The sequence below is a fragment of the Cynara cardunculus genome (genome assembly GCF_001531365.2).
Source record: "Cynara cardunculus var. scolymus isolate 2C chromosome LG 3, CcrdV1, whole genome shotgun sequence".
In the NCBI taxonomy this organism is placed as follows: domain Eukaryota; kingdom Viridiplantae; phylum Streptophyta; class Magnoliopsida; order Asterales; family Asteraceae; genus Cynara; species Cynara cardunculus.
The window spans coordinates 2561391-2579374 of NC_037530.1; the positions used below are offsets into that span (position 1 = coordinate 2561391).

At 32.9% G+C, this 17984-nt stretch overlaps 3 protein-coding genes across 3 annotated transcripts in view; 1 reads left to right on the forward strand and 2 right to left on the reverse strand.

Annotated features, from left to right (window-relative positions):
* The first annotated feature begins 5309 nt into the window (after positions 1–5309).
* On the forward strand, positions 5310–6377 carry LOC112508593. The gene has a single exon (XM_025113261.1). It carries the CDS (start codon positions 5310–5312, stop codon positions 6375–6377), a length of 1068 nt encoding a protein of 355 aa, XP_024969029.1.
* Positions 6378–9119: 2742 nt separating this feature from the next.
* On the reverse strand, positions 9120–10596 carry LOC112508594 (putative HVA22-like protein g). The gene is made up of 6 exons (XM_025113263.1): positions 10565–10596; positions 10377–10475; positions 10241–10297; positions 10021–10084; positions 9727–9939; positions 9120–9251 (listed from the first exon to the last, which is right to left on the reverse strand). The coding sequence occupies exons 1-6, from the start codon at positions 10594–10596 to the stop codon at positions 9120–9122; spliced, it is 597 nt and encodes a 198-aa protein (XP_024969031.1).
* A 4744-nt stretch (positions 10597–15340) lies between these two features.
* Positions 15341–17984, reverse strand: part of LOC112509869 (thioredoxin-like protein CDSP32, chloroplastic) — a 5781-nt gene continuing 3137 nt past the window's right edge. Inside the window, 1 exon segment of the mRNA XM_025115065.1 lies at positions 15341–15827. Coding sequence (XP_024970833.1) covers positions 15483–15827 — 345 coding nt within the window. The 3' untranslated portion in view covers positions 15341–15482.

Sequence of the window (17984 nt, forward strand, 5' to 3'; positions counted from 1 at the left end):
AACTAACTATTTAAAATTTCTTGTTTTTTGTGTATTTCTTTAATTAATTTTTTTTATTTTTAGTTTAATAATATAATTTTTTTATAAAGATAATGATCAAGTATTTTGTTAGAAGTCGATGATTATCCTAATTACATTTTAGATTTTTTATATTTAAAATGAGATATTTATTTTCTATCCGATTATGTTTATATGTAGTTAGTTATACAAATTCAAACATAAAACACTAATAAGTTGTACTTGCGCCTAATTTACTTGTAATCTTGAATTTTAAGTAATACGCTGTAAGACCCCTAAAAGACTAAAAGAATAAATAAGAGGGTAGGAGGTAACTTGAACCGAAATTACTAGCGTTTGATAAGAAATCACCCAACAATGGGCAGAGTGTAGCGTTTACAGAACACAAAAAAAAAATGAGATGATAAGAGGCAACCTATTAATCTAAACACTTCTATGCCTAGATTAAGAACGGGTGTTTCTACCAACTCCAACAAAATGCGGTTTCAGAAGTGTTGCAACGCTCAAAGTGCCAAAAGCTTTATCTACAAAAAAGACTCTAAAGGGGCAACGTTCCCCTCAACCCTTTGAAGCCCCGTCGCTAAAGGAACCTGATAAACAAGTCATGACAAGAGGAAGTGTTAGGCTTACGCCTAGTGAGTCCAAAGAACAAAGTAAAGATAATTATAAAACCTTTTATAAAAAAACGGATAACGTAAACTTAAATAATATGGGGAGGCAGTTAATCCAAAATGACACGCGGAGGAGCCAAAACTATCCGAAGATGACGAGGGAGACCCGATTTACCGTTGATTATGTCGGAAACGAAGTAAGACATAAATCAACGTAGATCATCACATACATGTATAATACCATTGACATCAACCTAAACCAATCATGTAGTCGGTCGTGATCTTAAGTTCTTTATCTCGGAAATTACATAATAATCACAATGCCTATTTCCGAGTTATGAGAAGATGGTTTGGAGATCACATAATAATCACAATGCTTATCTCTAACTTACCATCCCTCACACCAATGTAATAAAACGGCTTCAGTGTCTACAAATCCATCACAATCTAGTAGCATACTCGAAATACATTAACGTAAGGATTGAAATCTCTTGTACATCAAACAGATTTTTGCACGTGTCTTAGACTAAACGACGCATTCCCACTTGCCGATAATAGACTCCAAAAGTGGAACATGGGAATTCTAGAGTTCTATGCCTATCCATATTTAGAAGCAAGCATTTTACCAAATGGTTAGTCCCATTCTTCCAACTCATCTAAAGCCTATGAACAAGATCCCCCAATAAAACTTTTATTTATGACCTGAAATCTCTATCTAAATCCAATACGTAAATTTATAATTTATAATATAAGATAAGCATGGTGCATCATTTCCTTTGGTATAAAAATTCCTAAATGGTTAATATGAACTCACCTTGGAGGGTTTAGGAGAAATCCTCAAAGTCTTGAACAAAAGGTGGACGGAAAGGAACGAAGAAACAACACGGTTGTGCTGCTGTTGCTTACTGCTGCTGCCCTCTGAACCGGTGCTGACTGCTGCTGTTGTTCGCCGAGGGACAACGACGATGGCTGCGAGAGACGGGTACAACACCTCAAAGCTTACAGATTTGGCGATGTGCGATGGGTTATATGTGGTCGATGCTAAGGTAGACACAGCTGCTGCCCTTATTTTTTATCTTGATGAAGTTCCCTTCTTCCTCTTTGATTCCTTCTTCCTTACCTCGAATGAAGGGGTTTTTCCCTTTCCCAGGTGCAGTCTCTCCCCCAGTAAAATCAACTCAGCTTTCCTTTCAAACTAGAAGAAGTAGGTAATGACTCAAAGTCCAGAGGAAAATTTTTCCATGGTGTGAAAAGTCTGGAGGTTAGGATCAAAATGTAGAGGGTAATACCCCCCCTTTTTAAAAATTAAACCTTTTTTTAATAACTCACTCAAATCCAAGGTTTATAATAATGCATTCTCCTTTTATTTTTCTTAGAGTCACTTAAATAAATAACAAAGAGGGGCTAAACTCCTGATATGCAGATATAAATAAATCGATAAAAAAACACGCTTACCACGCAGACGAGACGGAGGTGGAGAAAAGGAATACTAACGTGACTGGAGTAAAGAAAAGAAAGGAAAGAAAATTCCAGGTGTTACATATGCATCAATAAACAGTACTTCATGCATAAAAAATAGTTTTTAAGAGTTTTTGTTAAATACTTTATAATATAGTATAGATATACAAACGAATACAAACAAACGAATATAAATGAACTTAAACGAACCTAAATGAACGAATGTGGCTATTGTTCATGTTCGTTCGTTTAACTAAATAAACAAAAAAATTGTTCATGTTCGTTCATTTATTAAATAAACGAATTTCCCGCCAAACGGTTCGCTGAAAGTTCGGTTCGTTTACAGCCCTAACGAGCGTATGACATGACTGTTTTCTTGTTCTCATATTTAATTATTGTTCTCGTATGAACCCATGTCTCTTTATATATGTTTATGCACCAATATGAATTTGATTATTCTAAATCACAATAAATTTTTTAATTGAATTCTTTACAGAAATTGTAAATTTTAAAATTTATGAATTATATTTCTAGTTTAATAGGACTTAATGTTTTTCTTAGCATATATTAATTTTTTTTTATAAAATTTAATATTGTCATAACAAAAATATATAGAAAGAAAAATTGAAAACATAACCTTAGAGGTGATTGGAAGAAAAAAATTTGGATTTATACAACCAAATAGAAATTTAAGAAAATATCCACTGAATGATGATTTCAATAATTATTACATACATCTTAATAATTAATAAATAATTTTAATAACGTTGTAATTGGAAAAAGTGTTAACAAAAACCTTCTAAACGCTACTTCAACTAGCATTTCTATAAGTTAAGCGTATACTCAAAAAATAAATTAACTGATAAATTAGTTTACCGGCATAAGCATAAGTTTAAATTGATTCTGTTTATTGCAATTTGCACAAAACAAAACAAATAAATCTTCCAAAACCAACCAAACAAAATCAAATAATCATTTAACAACAATAACCAACAAATTATGAAATATTAATCCAACTCTTTATAACACTACTAGAAAACCAGGTATCAGCGAGGGAATATTTCCCTCGCAGATCAGCGAGGGATCAGCGAGGGAAATGCCAAAAAACTCATTCCCTCGCTGATCCCTCGCTGATCTGTGAGGGAAATACCAAAAAACCTCATTCCCTCGCTGATCCCTCGCTAATATGCGAGGGAAAGTTTCCCTCGTTGATCCCTCGCAGATCAACGAAGAATCAGCGAGGGAATTGCCAAAAAACTAATTCCCTCGCTGATTTGCGAGAGAAATTTCTTCTGCAAATTCCCTCGCTGATCCCTCGCAAATAGAGCGAGGGATCAGCGAGGAAAATGGCAAAAAATCAAATTCCCTCGCTGATCCCCCGCTGATCAGCGAGGGATCAGCGAGGGAAATGACAAAATTCACATTCCCTCGCTGATCCCTCGCAGATCAGCGAGGGAAATGAAAAAATTCACATTCCCTCGCAGATCCCTCGCTGATCTGCGAGGGAACAGCGAGGGATTTTTCTATTTTTCTTATTTTCTCATTTTTATGTGTTATATATACATATTTTTATGTGTTGATGTCGTATGTACGCATGTACATGTGTTGTTTGTGTATATATATATATATATACATGTATATATNTGTTAACTTATAAATATTAAATTTATAAAAAATAAATTTCAAAAGTGTTAAAATGCTTACTTACAAAATCTTAACTATTTCATTTGATAAAATATTTTAAATATTATTTTAAAAGTTTCATATCGTTGAAAATATTATTAAATAATATTTTATTTCTCATTGTAATTAATTTTGGAATGTTTTTTCATATTTGGAGATTTTATATTTTCTCTCCTATTTTCTCTTAGGGGTGTTAAAAAAACTGTTAGGTCGTAAAAAGGGTCAAACGAAGTCAAATCAGACCGTTTTTGCCGGTTTGAGCGGTTTGACGTGTCCGATTCAGTCTGAAAAATAGTTAAACCGCTCAATCCGATCTTATATGCGGTTTGTACTTTCTTTTGAGCGATTTGGATTGAATCAACCGCCAAAAATACACATTTATTGATTATATTTAGTTTTTTTTATGTTGTAGTCTCGACTTTTATGACCAATTAAAAAGGAAGTTCTTCCGAGTCATTACGTATTTAGTTTTCATTTCTCAATCGACCATATTATCTAAATGGATAAAATTCCGAAACCCGTTAAAAATCAAATTCTAAATTCCAAATCATCATTCGATTTGCTCAATGTTTGTCCAGAATTCCAACTATTGTTGGTGGACTTGTTTAACTTTTTTCTTCAACTTACTCAATGTTTTTTTCTAAATTTTAGAGATGGATTTTTTTATATAATTCAATATACTATTTTTTAAATAATGTTATATTGGGAAATTTCATTTTCAGATAAATGTTGCGTTTTTTAGTTTAAAATCCATAAAAAGTCCAAGTCGCTTAAATTAGTCAGACCAAACCGTTTTTTTTGTCCGATTTAACCGGTTGTCAAACATGTCAGTTTGAAGAATTTCCTAAACCGCTAGTACAGTTCGGATTTGGAGGGCTAAACCGTCCAAAACTAGACCGTGAACGCCCCTATTTTCTCCATTTTATATAAAGGTTTTGAAAAACTTGTTGGAAAAAAAGGACAAATTACATGAAAAAGTAATGTACTTTAACTTGATTTTTTATTTTGGGTAACGTATTTTTGAAACTTCCATTTTGATACCTAAGATGTAACGTTTAAAACATTTAAGTACCCAAGTAACCGGTTGAAGCATTAACCGGTTACCTAAGATGTGGCAAATGATGAGATGAAATTGGGTTGAATAACAAATACTACTGAGTTAGATACCACATCATTTGCCACGTTAGCATGGTAACCGGTTAATGTTTCAACCAGTTATTCGCATACCTAAATGTTTAAAACTTTACATCTTAGATACCAAGATGAAAGTTTTGAAAACACATTACTCAAAATAAAAATCAAGTTAAAATACGTTACATTTTCATGAAATTTAAAAAAAACGTTATGTTTCCCCCACGTTAAAGAATTTATTGAAATTATTTGACAACTATTTATTTCCAAAAAAATATTTTTAAATTTATAAAAATTAAATTCCGTTGAAATTGTACGGACACAAATACAACTCCATAACCACCACCTTCACCTTCTATATTTACAAACCCTCCTTCCTCACCATTCCTCTTTCGATGGCCGCCCAAAATGGAACGCACCACCACCACCATTCCCACCCCACCGGCTTCCTCCACCGTCACCTCCGCCTCCTCCCCTTCCCTCCAAGCTCCTCCTCCTGCTTTCCAACACCTTGAAATCAACCTCATCTCCGCTCAAGATCTCTCCCTCTCCGCCAAATCCATGAAAACCTACGCCATGGCTTATCTCCACCCTAATCGCAAGCTCTCCACTCTCGTCGACACCAAAGGCAACACCAATCCTACCTGGAACGAAAAACTCATGTTCAAAATCGACGATCAATTTCTCTTCTCTGAATCATCCTCCCTTACCATTGAGATCTACAATGTTTCCTGGTTTCGCGACGTTCTTGTCGGCAGCGTTAATGTTCTGATTGACGATCTAATCACGCCGGAGCACAAGCACTACCGTGCCGGAAGTCGTTTCGTCACGCTTCAGATCCGCCGTCCATCTGGTACTCCACAAGGGATTATGAATATGGGCTATACCCTAGGCAACGCAAACGAACAAGGAGTTCCACTGTACAGCGAGTTTTCCGGCGATAAAAAACCAGAAAACGAAGCCGCCATCGACTTGGAAGACGGAAAGCTTCATGTTCACGAGAAGATTCATTTATGGCGTTCACGAAGCGTGGATGAAATTGATGATGAAGATGATTATCCTGGATCTGTATACAACGGATCGATGGTGAACGGATCTGAGATCTGCTCCGACGTTGGACCATCGGCTTCGATTGTAGCGGCGGAGATAGCACAGAAGTCGCAACCGCCGCCGTCTCCACGACCACCACTGATTGCACGAAGACCTGTGATGAGAAATGCAGAAGATGGTGGGAGTTCGATTTTGGGTGAACTGACAATGGAAGAAGCATTAGCAAAAGGATGGCTGGTGGATTTTCCGGCGCATAACAGAGTAGCACGTCGTCGGAACCACCCACGGCGGCACTCAGACGGCGGAGGGTTGTTTTCATGTTTTGCATTAGGGATTGAATTCCATATCGTATGTGGAAGTGCAAACAAGCAGAGTAGTAGTAATGCCAAAAGGAATAGGGCCCGAAATAGGAAAGGATCTGGATAATTAATATTTAATTCCAGTTGAATCTAAGATAACTGGTTTTTTATTTTCTTACATTTCGTTGTAAATGGATAGGATCGGATCGGATCTGATTGTAAATGGATCGGATCGGATCTGATTGCAATCCTCTGTATAATCATACTTTTAAGTTAATGGCGATATCTCAAAAGTTGTTCATCAATGCCGACTCGTTAAACGTTTACAGGGTAAGAGTCGGTTTTCGTTTGAGATGCATAAAGTTCAGACTTTTTCAGGTTTGTCAAATCTGTTTCAAGTGAATGAAAGTAATGGTCGGACCTTTGTAGGGCTAGGGCCGGCTTTGGGGTTGAAAAAGGTCCCAATCGACTTCTTTAATCGGGCTTTTTTTAGTCTTTCCCGGACCTGCCCCAAAATTTTTACGGGATCAAGCTTTGAGGCTTTGCTTGGTCTTGACTTCTGTCTCATTAGGTTTGGGTTTTTTTTCGGGTTGATCTGCAAGTTTGGGTTTTTTTTGTGCTTCTCTAATCTCTACCACCTGTACTTAACTTACCGACAATGTTTAGTTCATATCAAGGGGTAAAATGGTTATTTTTAGTCGTGGAGTTCAAACATCATCAATGATGAGAATGGTGTGTGAGTTTATTTGTTCTATTTTCTGTATATAAAATATATTATATACTTCAAAAAACTTAACATGATGTTAGAAGCAAATCTTGTGCCACAACATTTTGTCATGACGGGTCTTTTAAAAACACTGAAAAACCATCACATACATATGTTTACTGTTTTTTTAATTGTTTTTTTAAAAACTAGTCTTTAGAATTATATTCAAGAAACTAGTTTTTATCTCGTAAAAATTATTCTAATTTTAGATTTAAAAAAGATTAATTTCAGATTAAAAAAATTTATGTTACTAACCACGTTAGCAAATAATACTGAGTTGGATATCACATCATTCGCCACATCAGCATGATAACCGGTTAATGCTTCAACCAGTTACCCGGGAATTTAGTTTAAAACTTTACATCGTAGGTACCAAAAATAAAGTTTTGAAAATACGTGACCCAAAATATGAATCAAGTTAAAGTACGTTACATTTTCATGCAATTTGCCCTTTACTTATTGCAACCTCTTCATCAACCATGATTAACTCGTAAAATCTACCAAAAATGACATATTCTATAGTTCCGAAAAAGTTTGATATGACGAGTATTTGCTACGGAAATCCTTTACAAGTGATTGACGTGTTTATTTCAACAAATAACTAACTGAAGTTGAATTGGGAGTAACTGTTGCTAGAATCATAACAGGTCTGGTTTATATATATATATATATATATATATATATATTCTTGTCATATTTGTTGGTACTGAGCTACGTTTTAACACACTCAGCTCACTCAAATTCATTTCATCCCTACGAAACAAAACTATACGCTTGACAATACTACATATCGTTGGATCAAGATTCCCTTCAACCGTTAAATGGATGATTTTTATTCAACATCAATTTCAAACCGGACCTCGTCTCATCATAGTCTTAACCAAACTCAACGACATAATGATGGCTTGTTTGGGACCAGCATTATTCGATCGATAACTATAACATTACAAAAGTATCGTGCTTTTCTGATGCAACAATAAAAAGTAGACCAATCACAAATATGCAACCGAAGAAAACAAAAAGAAAGAGGAAAATACAAGAAAAAACAACCCCGACAACAAAACAAACGAACCAACGAGAAATTGAGTGCAACGAGAATGAAAAATGTTACAAAAAAACAAACACCACTGGTTTATATATATATATATATATATATATATAGGCCTAATCAAATGAGAACTGTCTTGTTTGTGGTAACTGTGAGATCCAATTTCAACCACAAATCAAAGGCTAAATTAGGAAATTAATAATTTTAACTTAAAATATTAATTAAGGGCATTTTATGGATTTTATAAATATCCTCTCTCATCCCTTCTCTTTGGCGAATTTTTTTTTCTATTTCCGGCAAATCTTATTCGACGAACTTTATTCCAATGAACCTTATGTGAACACACGATACACACTGTGATACCTACAAACGATACTCACTGTGATACCCAAATATGCATACAAGATATACAATGTGATACATTTTGTAAAACAATGAAAATAACGAAAATACACACTATGATACATTTCATAAAACAAAAAGAATACATTGTGATACACATGAAACATTGTGAACTTGTCACTATAATATAATTTGATTCTTAAACGTCTTTAAAATACGATGTATATTAAGTAATTGATATACTAGCTAGGTAACTAATTTTAATTAAATATTTCTTTCTAAAAATTCTAATTAAATATTTTAATTAATTATCAAAAATTACCCTTTTAGCTTATTTAAAAAATATCCTTAAATATCTCAAACGAGTGGTTTATATTGGATCTCACGGTTACCACAAACTAATTAGTTCTTTAATGGATATATATATATATAATGAACATGTGAAGTGTGAATAGAAACATAAAATTTGAATTTGGCAGCAGAGATGATGATACGTAAAGAGTGGCAGCATATATATAAATAAGTAGGTGGTTTCATTAAGCAACAAATGTTGCATATATTACATATAATGATATATAAATATATATATATATATATATATATATATATAGAAAAAGGGTTACATGATCAATCTCCAATGCCTAAATTCTCACAGCTTGGTTGCAGATTAATAACATGTGGAGAATACGACCGATAATTCGGAAACCTCAGATTCAACGAGCAACGCCGGAACCGGTTTTCCTCAGCCGATTACGTGCCCCAAAAGTATCTTCATTATTTCCAGCCCCCGATGGCTTGCTGTCACCGGAATTGTCTTGTGGAGCTGCAGCTGCAGGCTGTTGTTTCTACTCATAACCATCAGTACATATTCATTCCCATTTTCAAATGTCATTTCATGTTACTGAAACCCGATAGAATGCTTTTGATGGATTTGGATTTCATGAAAATAATTGGAATTGAGAGGATTTAATTAACGGTTTGAAATTAGATTCCAATCCGATATGACTTTTGGTTTAAAGAAAATTCCGGAATTGAAATCCCAGGATTTCGCCCACAAACATGGGATTTAGAAATCCTGTGGTAAGATTCGTTTTAGAATTTAATCAAATAATAAGTAATTTAATTATTTTTATAATTTGTTTTCTAAAATCATCTGTAAAGAATGGAATTTAATTCTATTTCAAATCCTACAAACCAAACGAATATTCAAATTGACAGAATTAAGGGTGGTTTTTGCACACAGAACAGTATAGAACAAAAACACGAGACAAGGATTAAGTGAGACCAAATCAGAACAGGTTAAAAGAGAACGAGTGATACCTGAGGGGCGGGTTGAGGTCTTTGAATCGATTGCGACATAATTAGTTGAAGAATTTCAAAAGCTCTTGTCTGACCATAGCTGACAACTCTCGAGATGTAAAGAGATGCAGAATCTCCGGCACGGGTCTTCAATTCCGACAGGGTACGGTCAATCTCCGCTTCATGCTTTGAAATGTATGGTTTGAAGAAGCTATCATAAACGTATTTCGTTCCCTGAAATAATTGAAGCCGTTAGAACCCCATTTTCAGTCCTACAACTTTCATCCAAACCCAATCACAAGAAACATAAATTACCTTCGTTTTGGGGTACCACAAATAGATGCAAAATACCAACTTCGCTTCACTGTACATTGGGAGCCTACACCAAAACAAGACCATAACATCAAAACCATGATTCCCATCGGCTTAATTTTCAAAAGTCGTTTTCAGGACTGAAAAGGATGTGTTCGAGTCTAGTCGATGTGGAATCTAACACCGACAATGCTGTAAATGTCTCCATTAAGCCCGGGCTTACCATGAAATTAGTGCATCACCAAAGGGGTCCCAAACAGTCATTGCAGCAATCAATATCCTGAAAACATTATGAATAAGGTTTTAGGGACAAAGTCGTTAAAGATTTTGAACACAAGTGACATGCATAGCTATTTTACCAGTATTGGCACCAAAAGCGAAGTTGTTCCAGGTCTGGCTTATTTTTCTCCACATTTTTGAAGCATTCATAAGCTGGATATGCATATGCAAGCAGCAACCTGCACACAATCAGACAGGTTATAAACTTATAATTAAAGAATTTCAGTCGAGATCTTCCAAAAAGGAAAAGAGTATTCGATCAACATACACAAGGAGTCGGTTCAGCATATATCCAAGCATCTTGCCCTGTCACAAGTAACTCAACGATTACGATTAAGTAGCTGAACCCACGACATAAACAGGCCCAAAAACCATAATCTAAGTGATGCAAAAATGGAAAACGAATAACCAATTTTGCATCTGTTTGCCACATTTTCCGTCAATATGTGAACAGATTACTGTTGGCAAATGTGCATTTCAAAAACTTCTGCCAAAATTGATCGTTTACAGATAACGATGCTTCTAGATACACCATTACAGATCACAAATTCATACAAAAACAACAGAAAACGAACAGACGAACCTAGAAATCGACATCACAATCGATCGAAATTCAGATGAACAAAACGAGATCATAAATCATTTAATGCGAACAAATATACATATAAATATCCAAAATATAAACGACAAAAGAACAAAAACAGAACACGATCTTACGGTTTATTGATTTTCTGAAGGAATTGAAGAATGTTAACAAAACGTAGAACGTTGTATTATTTCCCTAGAAAAGGCAATGCAGCGACGCCGCCGTGAACAACGGCAAACCGTTGCGACGGTCGACGGAGGAAATAGAGAGAGGAGAAACGATCAAATTCGTTAGAGAAATGTCTCTCTCTGTATGTTTTGGATTTACGATGCCGGAAATAAGTATTTATAGTACTCGGTAAATGATTTCGTTCAACCAAATATTCAAAAAACCACCTCCGCTCCATTTTCTTAATTGTCCAAAAATAGAAATTAACGGTTTATATTCATCCCAAAAACTACTGGTTCAAAGATGTCGGATATCATAATAACTGATATTATTATTTAATTATTATTTTGAATTTTGTTAATTGATCATTTTAACCGAAAACAACTGATAAATGTTGTATATTTGTTATTAATCCAAAAATATGAAAACTGGGTTCGAAAAAGGTCAGACAATCAGATATTTAAGCGAGAAGAATTGTGAAACGTTATGAAGGGTTGTGATACTGTTCAAGACTCAGTTGTTGGTTCAAGCTAAAGATTGTCGAAGTGATTGAATTGTTAGACACCTCTAGATAACTCCCAGTTAGGGGTGCTCATGGATTGGTTTGAACAACCTAACCCAATGTTTGCAGTTTGAAAAATCTTAGCCCAACCCAACTCAAACCGTACGGTTTGATCGGGTTGATACTTTGGTACATTAAAATATTCTTCGAAGTTCCAACCTTGAATATGTTATTTCTCTACTCATAATTTATTTTTTCATCATCAATCATTTGATACAACTTATCCATACTTCTTACGTATATCATATTCAACTAATTTTCTCAATTTATATATATATGTTTGCGGTTTGAAAAATCTTAGCCCAACCCAACTCAAACCGTACGGGTTGATCGGGTTGATACTTTGGTACATTAAAATATTCTTCCAATTTCCAACCTTGAATATGTTATTTTTCTACTCATAATTTCTTTTTCATCATCAACCATTTGATACAACTTATCCATACTTCTTAAGTATATCATATTCAATTAATTTTCTCAATGAATATATATACAAATGAGTTATATAGAGATGAGAAATAGATTGAAAACATGTATATATGAAGAACGCACCTGATTGTGTAATTGTCTAAGGTATATATATTAATATAAACTCAACAGAATATTTAATTATTATATTATAAAAAATATATCATTAAATTAAAAATAAATTACATTTATTATTAAACCTAAATTAAATTATAATAAAAAAAATTGAATTAAAAAATCACAAAACAAAATAAAAACTTTTAAATAGTTAATTTGACACTAATATCAATATTTTTTATTAAGTTTAAGAAATCTTTAAATTTGTATTTTATTCAAAAATAAAAACATTATTGTTTTTCTCAAAACCACATAAAACCGTATTATAACATCGACAAAGACAGAATTAAACGAAATATTAAAATCGAGATGTATTTTGTACGAATACCCTTCTAGTAGATAATACATGAGATACGAATTATTGTATAAAAATAACTTAATTTCACAAAATGACGTCATAATTAGCTTTAATGGTTGCCATTACTGAGCAAGGTATTTGTACTTGGTCGTGGATGATGGATAACCAGACCATTGGATTTTGTGGGCCCACAGTCAAGGGATGTGGCAAATATATGTGTAGTCTTGTGTTCATGTGAGACCAGTCTGTTTTCATAAAAGTTATGAAATAATTTGTTTATATTTGAAATTTCACAGCAAAATGCTATGAAGGTAAAAAAAATCGAATATTCACAACAAAAATTCAGTGAAGGTTATTTTCACAGCATTTTGTTATGAAGTTTCAAGTTTAAGAAAGTGGTCTCACGAAAACAGGCCGATCTCACGTGATTTCAAGTCTACATCTGTATATCTATACTATATTATAAAACATTTGACAAAAACTCTTAAAAACCATTTTTTATGCATAAAGTACTGTTTATTAATGCATATTACTTAAAACTCATGATTGCAAGTAGATTATGCGTAAGTACAACTTATTAAAGCTCCATATCTAAATTCGTTTTAACTGCAGATGAACATAATCAAATACATGATAAGCATCTCATGTTAAATATAAAAAATTTAAAATATAATTAAGATAATCATTGAATTCTAACATAATACTTAATTATTATTTTTATAGAATTTATAATATTAAACCAAAAATAAATTATTTCATTATTAAACTTAAATTAAATTATAATAAAAATAAATTAAAGAAAATTACACAAAAAATGAGAACTTTTAGATAGTTGATTTGATACTAACATTGATATATTTTTTTCAAAATTTTATTTTATTCAAGAATAAAATCATTATTGTTTTCTTAAAAACACATAAAATCGTATTATAACATCAACATAGACAAAAAATAAAACAAAACATTAAAATCGAGATGTATCTTGCTACATTGCGCAAGTACCCTTCTAGTATTCTTAAATGTATATCTATATACAGTTTTTTTTTCTCAAAATAAATGTTCAAAATAAAAAAGTTTCAAATAATTTTTTACCTTTGATAATAGACGGAGAGAAACTTTTTTCATCTCATAATTAAGGATAGAATGGTAAAATTTCTCCAAAATGAAAAACGAAACTTCAAAATCTTCAAAACAAAAATATTTTCAAGTCCAAGAGATCCTGTATTTCGAAAAGTCAACATGGTTGACTCGTGGAAAATTCAATTGTGTCGACTTAATACAGTACATTTTTACAAATGAAATCGACCTTGACTTTTTGAGCATGAGATGCAAGACTAGGTCTTACGCTCAGCAAGCTCTCGCCCATATTCCACCTTTATAATGGGTAGCAGATGCAACAATAAAGTATAGTTATACAAACTGCTTACATAAGCATGTTTAACGATGTCATATACAGAGGAATAATAATCGACTTTCAAGAGGTATCAGGCGTGTTCGTTTTGGCTCCCGAGCAAGAAACAAAAGTCAGGTAGTATACTTCAAGAGCTAATCCCGCAAAGACAAAATTGTCTCAAGGAACAGAACCTCACTAATGAAGCAATAAGGAAGGCTTTTATGGTTGAGGTCTTGAGTTCAATACTTTTGGTTGTATATATGTTTGTCTTTTTTTAAAGACTGAAACTGAAAACATAAAAAGCTAAACCTGGATATCCAACCCACTATGCGAGCCGACTAATTCCAGGGCGACCACCTGCTTTGCAGATAGCCCGGAGTCACCGCATTTGAACCTCCGTGGCCACAAGAGGATTTTTATTCCTCCTTAGATTTGAACCTGAGACCTCCTGGTACTTTTGACTTTTTGAGCCAATCTCAAACCAATCAAGCACCACCCTTGTGGTTAAAAAACGATAATTTGTTATCAACAAGAATCAAACCCATGACCTTAAAGGAGGCAAGTAACACCCAATTATTCTAACAACTTCACAGTTCTGTTTCAAGTTGAGTTTTAGAAACATGTAAGAGTATAATTCAAAATGGGTTCACAGTTATGGCCGGTAAAAGGGTTTCCATTACGATTGGATGATTGACCAGAGGCCTTGCACCCCGTACCCTGTTAGTAGGTTCGCCCCTAACCAGATTCAGTTTTCAATATCCAAATCTGTTTTCTAAGTTGCTGAATGATAATTCAAAATTCAATAAAATAAAATTGAACTGACGTTTCATAGTAGGATTATTGCATCTCGAATGTTCGTGTCCAGGGTAATGTTTAGTCTCTCCAATCAGCATTCTGTAATTATCGTCGCATGTCCAAATGATAATGTATTTTCTTATAAGAGGCTATGGTTTGTAGAAATGGAAAATTTCAGTGTGTTTCCAATGTACCTACTTGTTATGTCAGTTGGATTAACTACTTCTCTATTTTCTATGTGCTAGTTTTTGTTCATTCTGTTGGTTTGCCCGTATCTTTTTACAAGTCGGAGGTTTTCAACAAAAAAAAAAAACATTACTATACTCCTTGAAATAATGGGTAAATTTGCATACGTCTCAACCCATCTCAGACTCTGCTTTCAAACGAAATTTACTGAATCGATTTGGGGTGTTTGGGATTGCTTATTTGAAACAACTTATGTTTTTCTACAAAAGTCCTTGTCAACTTATTATAAGTTAGAATGATTTTACTTCTTCAAAAACTCCTTATTACCGGTTTGACATCGGTATAAGCTATTTATCCAACTCTCAAAAATGCTTACTACTGGTATCACACTAGAATAAGTCAATAAATTGTTATCCCAAACACCCCCTTAGTTTGGCATGATTTTGTAATTTTAATCGAAATTAGGGTTTTGAGACAAAAGTTCAGTAAATTACACCATGAAACAGTTCTTAATAGACCAATAAGATTTATATGGTACAAATATTTTTGTAATTAGAAATATCATACCATACAATTCTTTAAAATGTTTTTAAATATAACCACCACGTTCTGGTTAATATGTGACACGAACTCCTTGGTATCTAAGAATTTCCCCGATAAGTTCCCCCCTACCTGACCCGACGTACCTTCCGCATATCTCTCCATCTCTAATGAACAAAAAGGTTGGGACCTCAACAACCTCCATGTCTTTCAAAAATTGCATACAACTATCGTTCTCGTCACCGTTCATCCTTGCAAAAACCGCATTATCCATCTGCTTCGATAGTTTTAACACTGTCGGGTATACCTTGACGCAAGGGCCACAATGTTTTAGCCCGACATCGAGCACAAGCAGTTTCCCATCTGTCTTGTGATCGGCTATCAGCTTCTCAACATCTTCCCTGTTATGAAGTTGCACCTAATAATGTTTGAAATGAAAACCAAGAAATGTAAGGTTTTTTTTATTAACCTGGATATCCAACCCGCTATACGAGCCGACTAATCCCAGGGCGACCACTTGCTTTGCAGATAACTCGGAGTCACCGCATTTGAACCTCCGTGGCCACAAGGGATTTTTATTTCTCATTGGATTTGAACCTGAGACCTCCAGGTACTTTTGACCTTTGGAGCTAAGCTCAAACCAATCAGGCACCACCCTTGTGGTTGAAATGTAAGGTTTTCTTCCTCTACATATGTACATAAATGCATACATCTATAAAAACATTTATGTTATAATTGATATACTCCTTTTAATATATTACTGTATTGTTCACTAAAATAGAGAAAACTAGCGAAAACTAAGCGACCGTTTACCAAACGGTTACCCGCATAAGCGCTTACCAAGTCACATTACCTTACCGGATGAATTTGGCAAGGACTAAGAATCTTACTCGGTAAGAGCAAGGCAAGGACCAAGAGTCTTACGTGGTAAAAGCAAGACAAGAATCAAGAGTCTTACCCGGTAAGTGAGAGTAACGACTCTTACCATGATAAGAGTTTATCGGGTAAATTGTTGCATACAATATCGTTTTGGTGGAATAAAATCTTACCCAATAAGTAAGTAATAGTGTTGAATTTTACCGAATAAACCACTTTTTATATCATTAAGGGGTTGTTTATTTTTTATTTATTAAGTTGTTTATAAGTATTAATCTGTCTGAATAAATCAAGATAAATTGTTGTTTGATTTTGTTCTGAATAAACACTCTGAATAATAAATGTTACCATTTTGACCTTATATATAGGTAAAGAAAATAAACCATTTAAAACATATTTTAAATGACAAAAAATTAAAATAATATGATAAAACAATATTTAATACCATAAAGTATATTTAAAATAATAAAGTATTATTGTTTAATTATAATTTTTGATTTACGCATGTTGATAAATTATTTATTTTTTAATGAGACATTAATTGAAAATTGTAGGATAAAGGTAATATTTACAAAAAATTCTAACTTAATGCATTAAGAGAGTATTAAGTTAAAATCAAACATTTCAATATATTACTTAACCAATTAAGGGGGTGTTTGAGATTGCTTATAAAAACAACTTATTGACTTATTTCGGTGTAACATCGGTAATAAACACTTTTGAGTGTTTAAATAAACAACTTATACCGGTGTCAAACCGGTAATAAAAAGTTTTTGAAGAAGTTAAACCTTTCTGACTTATAATAAGTTGATAAGTGTTTTTATAAAAAAATAAGTCATTTCAAATAAACAATCTCAAACACTCCCTAAGATAACCACTCATTAAGCTTATTAAGTTGAAAACAAACACCCGATATTAAATCATTAACAAAAAATCATATATAATTAAATAAATAAACTATAAATCTTATTAAATTCATTAAACTTCTAACATATGCCCCTAAGAAATAAGAATAATGTAAAATTAGAATCTCATTCTCTAGTTATTTAATTATAACTAGAAATGCATTCGTCCAATGTAACGAAATACATCTTGATTTTAATGTTTTATTTTATTTTTTGTCTCTATCGATATTAGGATACGATTTTATGTGGTTTTAGGAAAATGAATAAAATATAAATTTGGAGAATTCATAAAAAAATGAAAACAATAATGATATTATTATCAAATTAACTATTTAAAATTTCTCAATTCTTTTGTGTAATTTTTTTAATTCACCCTTTTAATTATAATTTAATTTAAGTTTAATAAAGAAGTAATTTATTTTTATTTAATAATAAATTTTTTTATAAAGACTGTAACTAAACATTCTGTTCGAACTCAGTGGTCATCCTAATTATATTTTAAATTTTTTATATTTAAAATGAGATGTTTATCATGTATTTAATTATGTTCATCTACAACTCGAATTCGAACATGAAGCTTTAGTAAGTTATATTTACATACAATTTATTTGTAATTTGAATTTTAAGTAGTATGCATTAATAAATAACTAGAAGAGTACTCGCGCAATGCAGCGAGATACATCGTGTTTTTAATATTTCATTTTATTCTTTATCTCATTCGATATTATAATATGACTTTATGTGATTTTGAGAAAGCGATGATGTTTTTATTTTTGAATAAAATATATGTTTGA

Excerpts from the sequence above, each read along its gene's own strand:
- LOC112508593 (XM_025113261.1), top strand. The coding sequence starts at position 5,310 with ATGGAACGCACCACCACCACCATTCCCACCCCACCGGCTTCCTCCACC.
- LOC112508594 (XM_025113263.1), bottom strand. The coding sequence starts at position 10,596 with ATGCTTGGATATATGCTGAACCGACTCCTTGT. Across the intron at positions 10,085-10,240 it reads GGTGATGCACTAATTTCATG|GCTCCCAATGTACAGTGAAG; the intron begins GTAAGCCCGGGC and ends GTTTTGGTGTAG. Across the intron at positions 9,252-9,726 it reads GACCTCAACCCGCCCCTCAG|AAACAACAGCCTGCAGCTGC; the intron begins GTATCACTCGTT and ends GGTTATGAGTAG.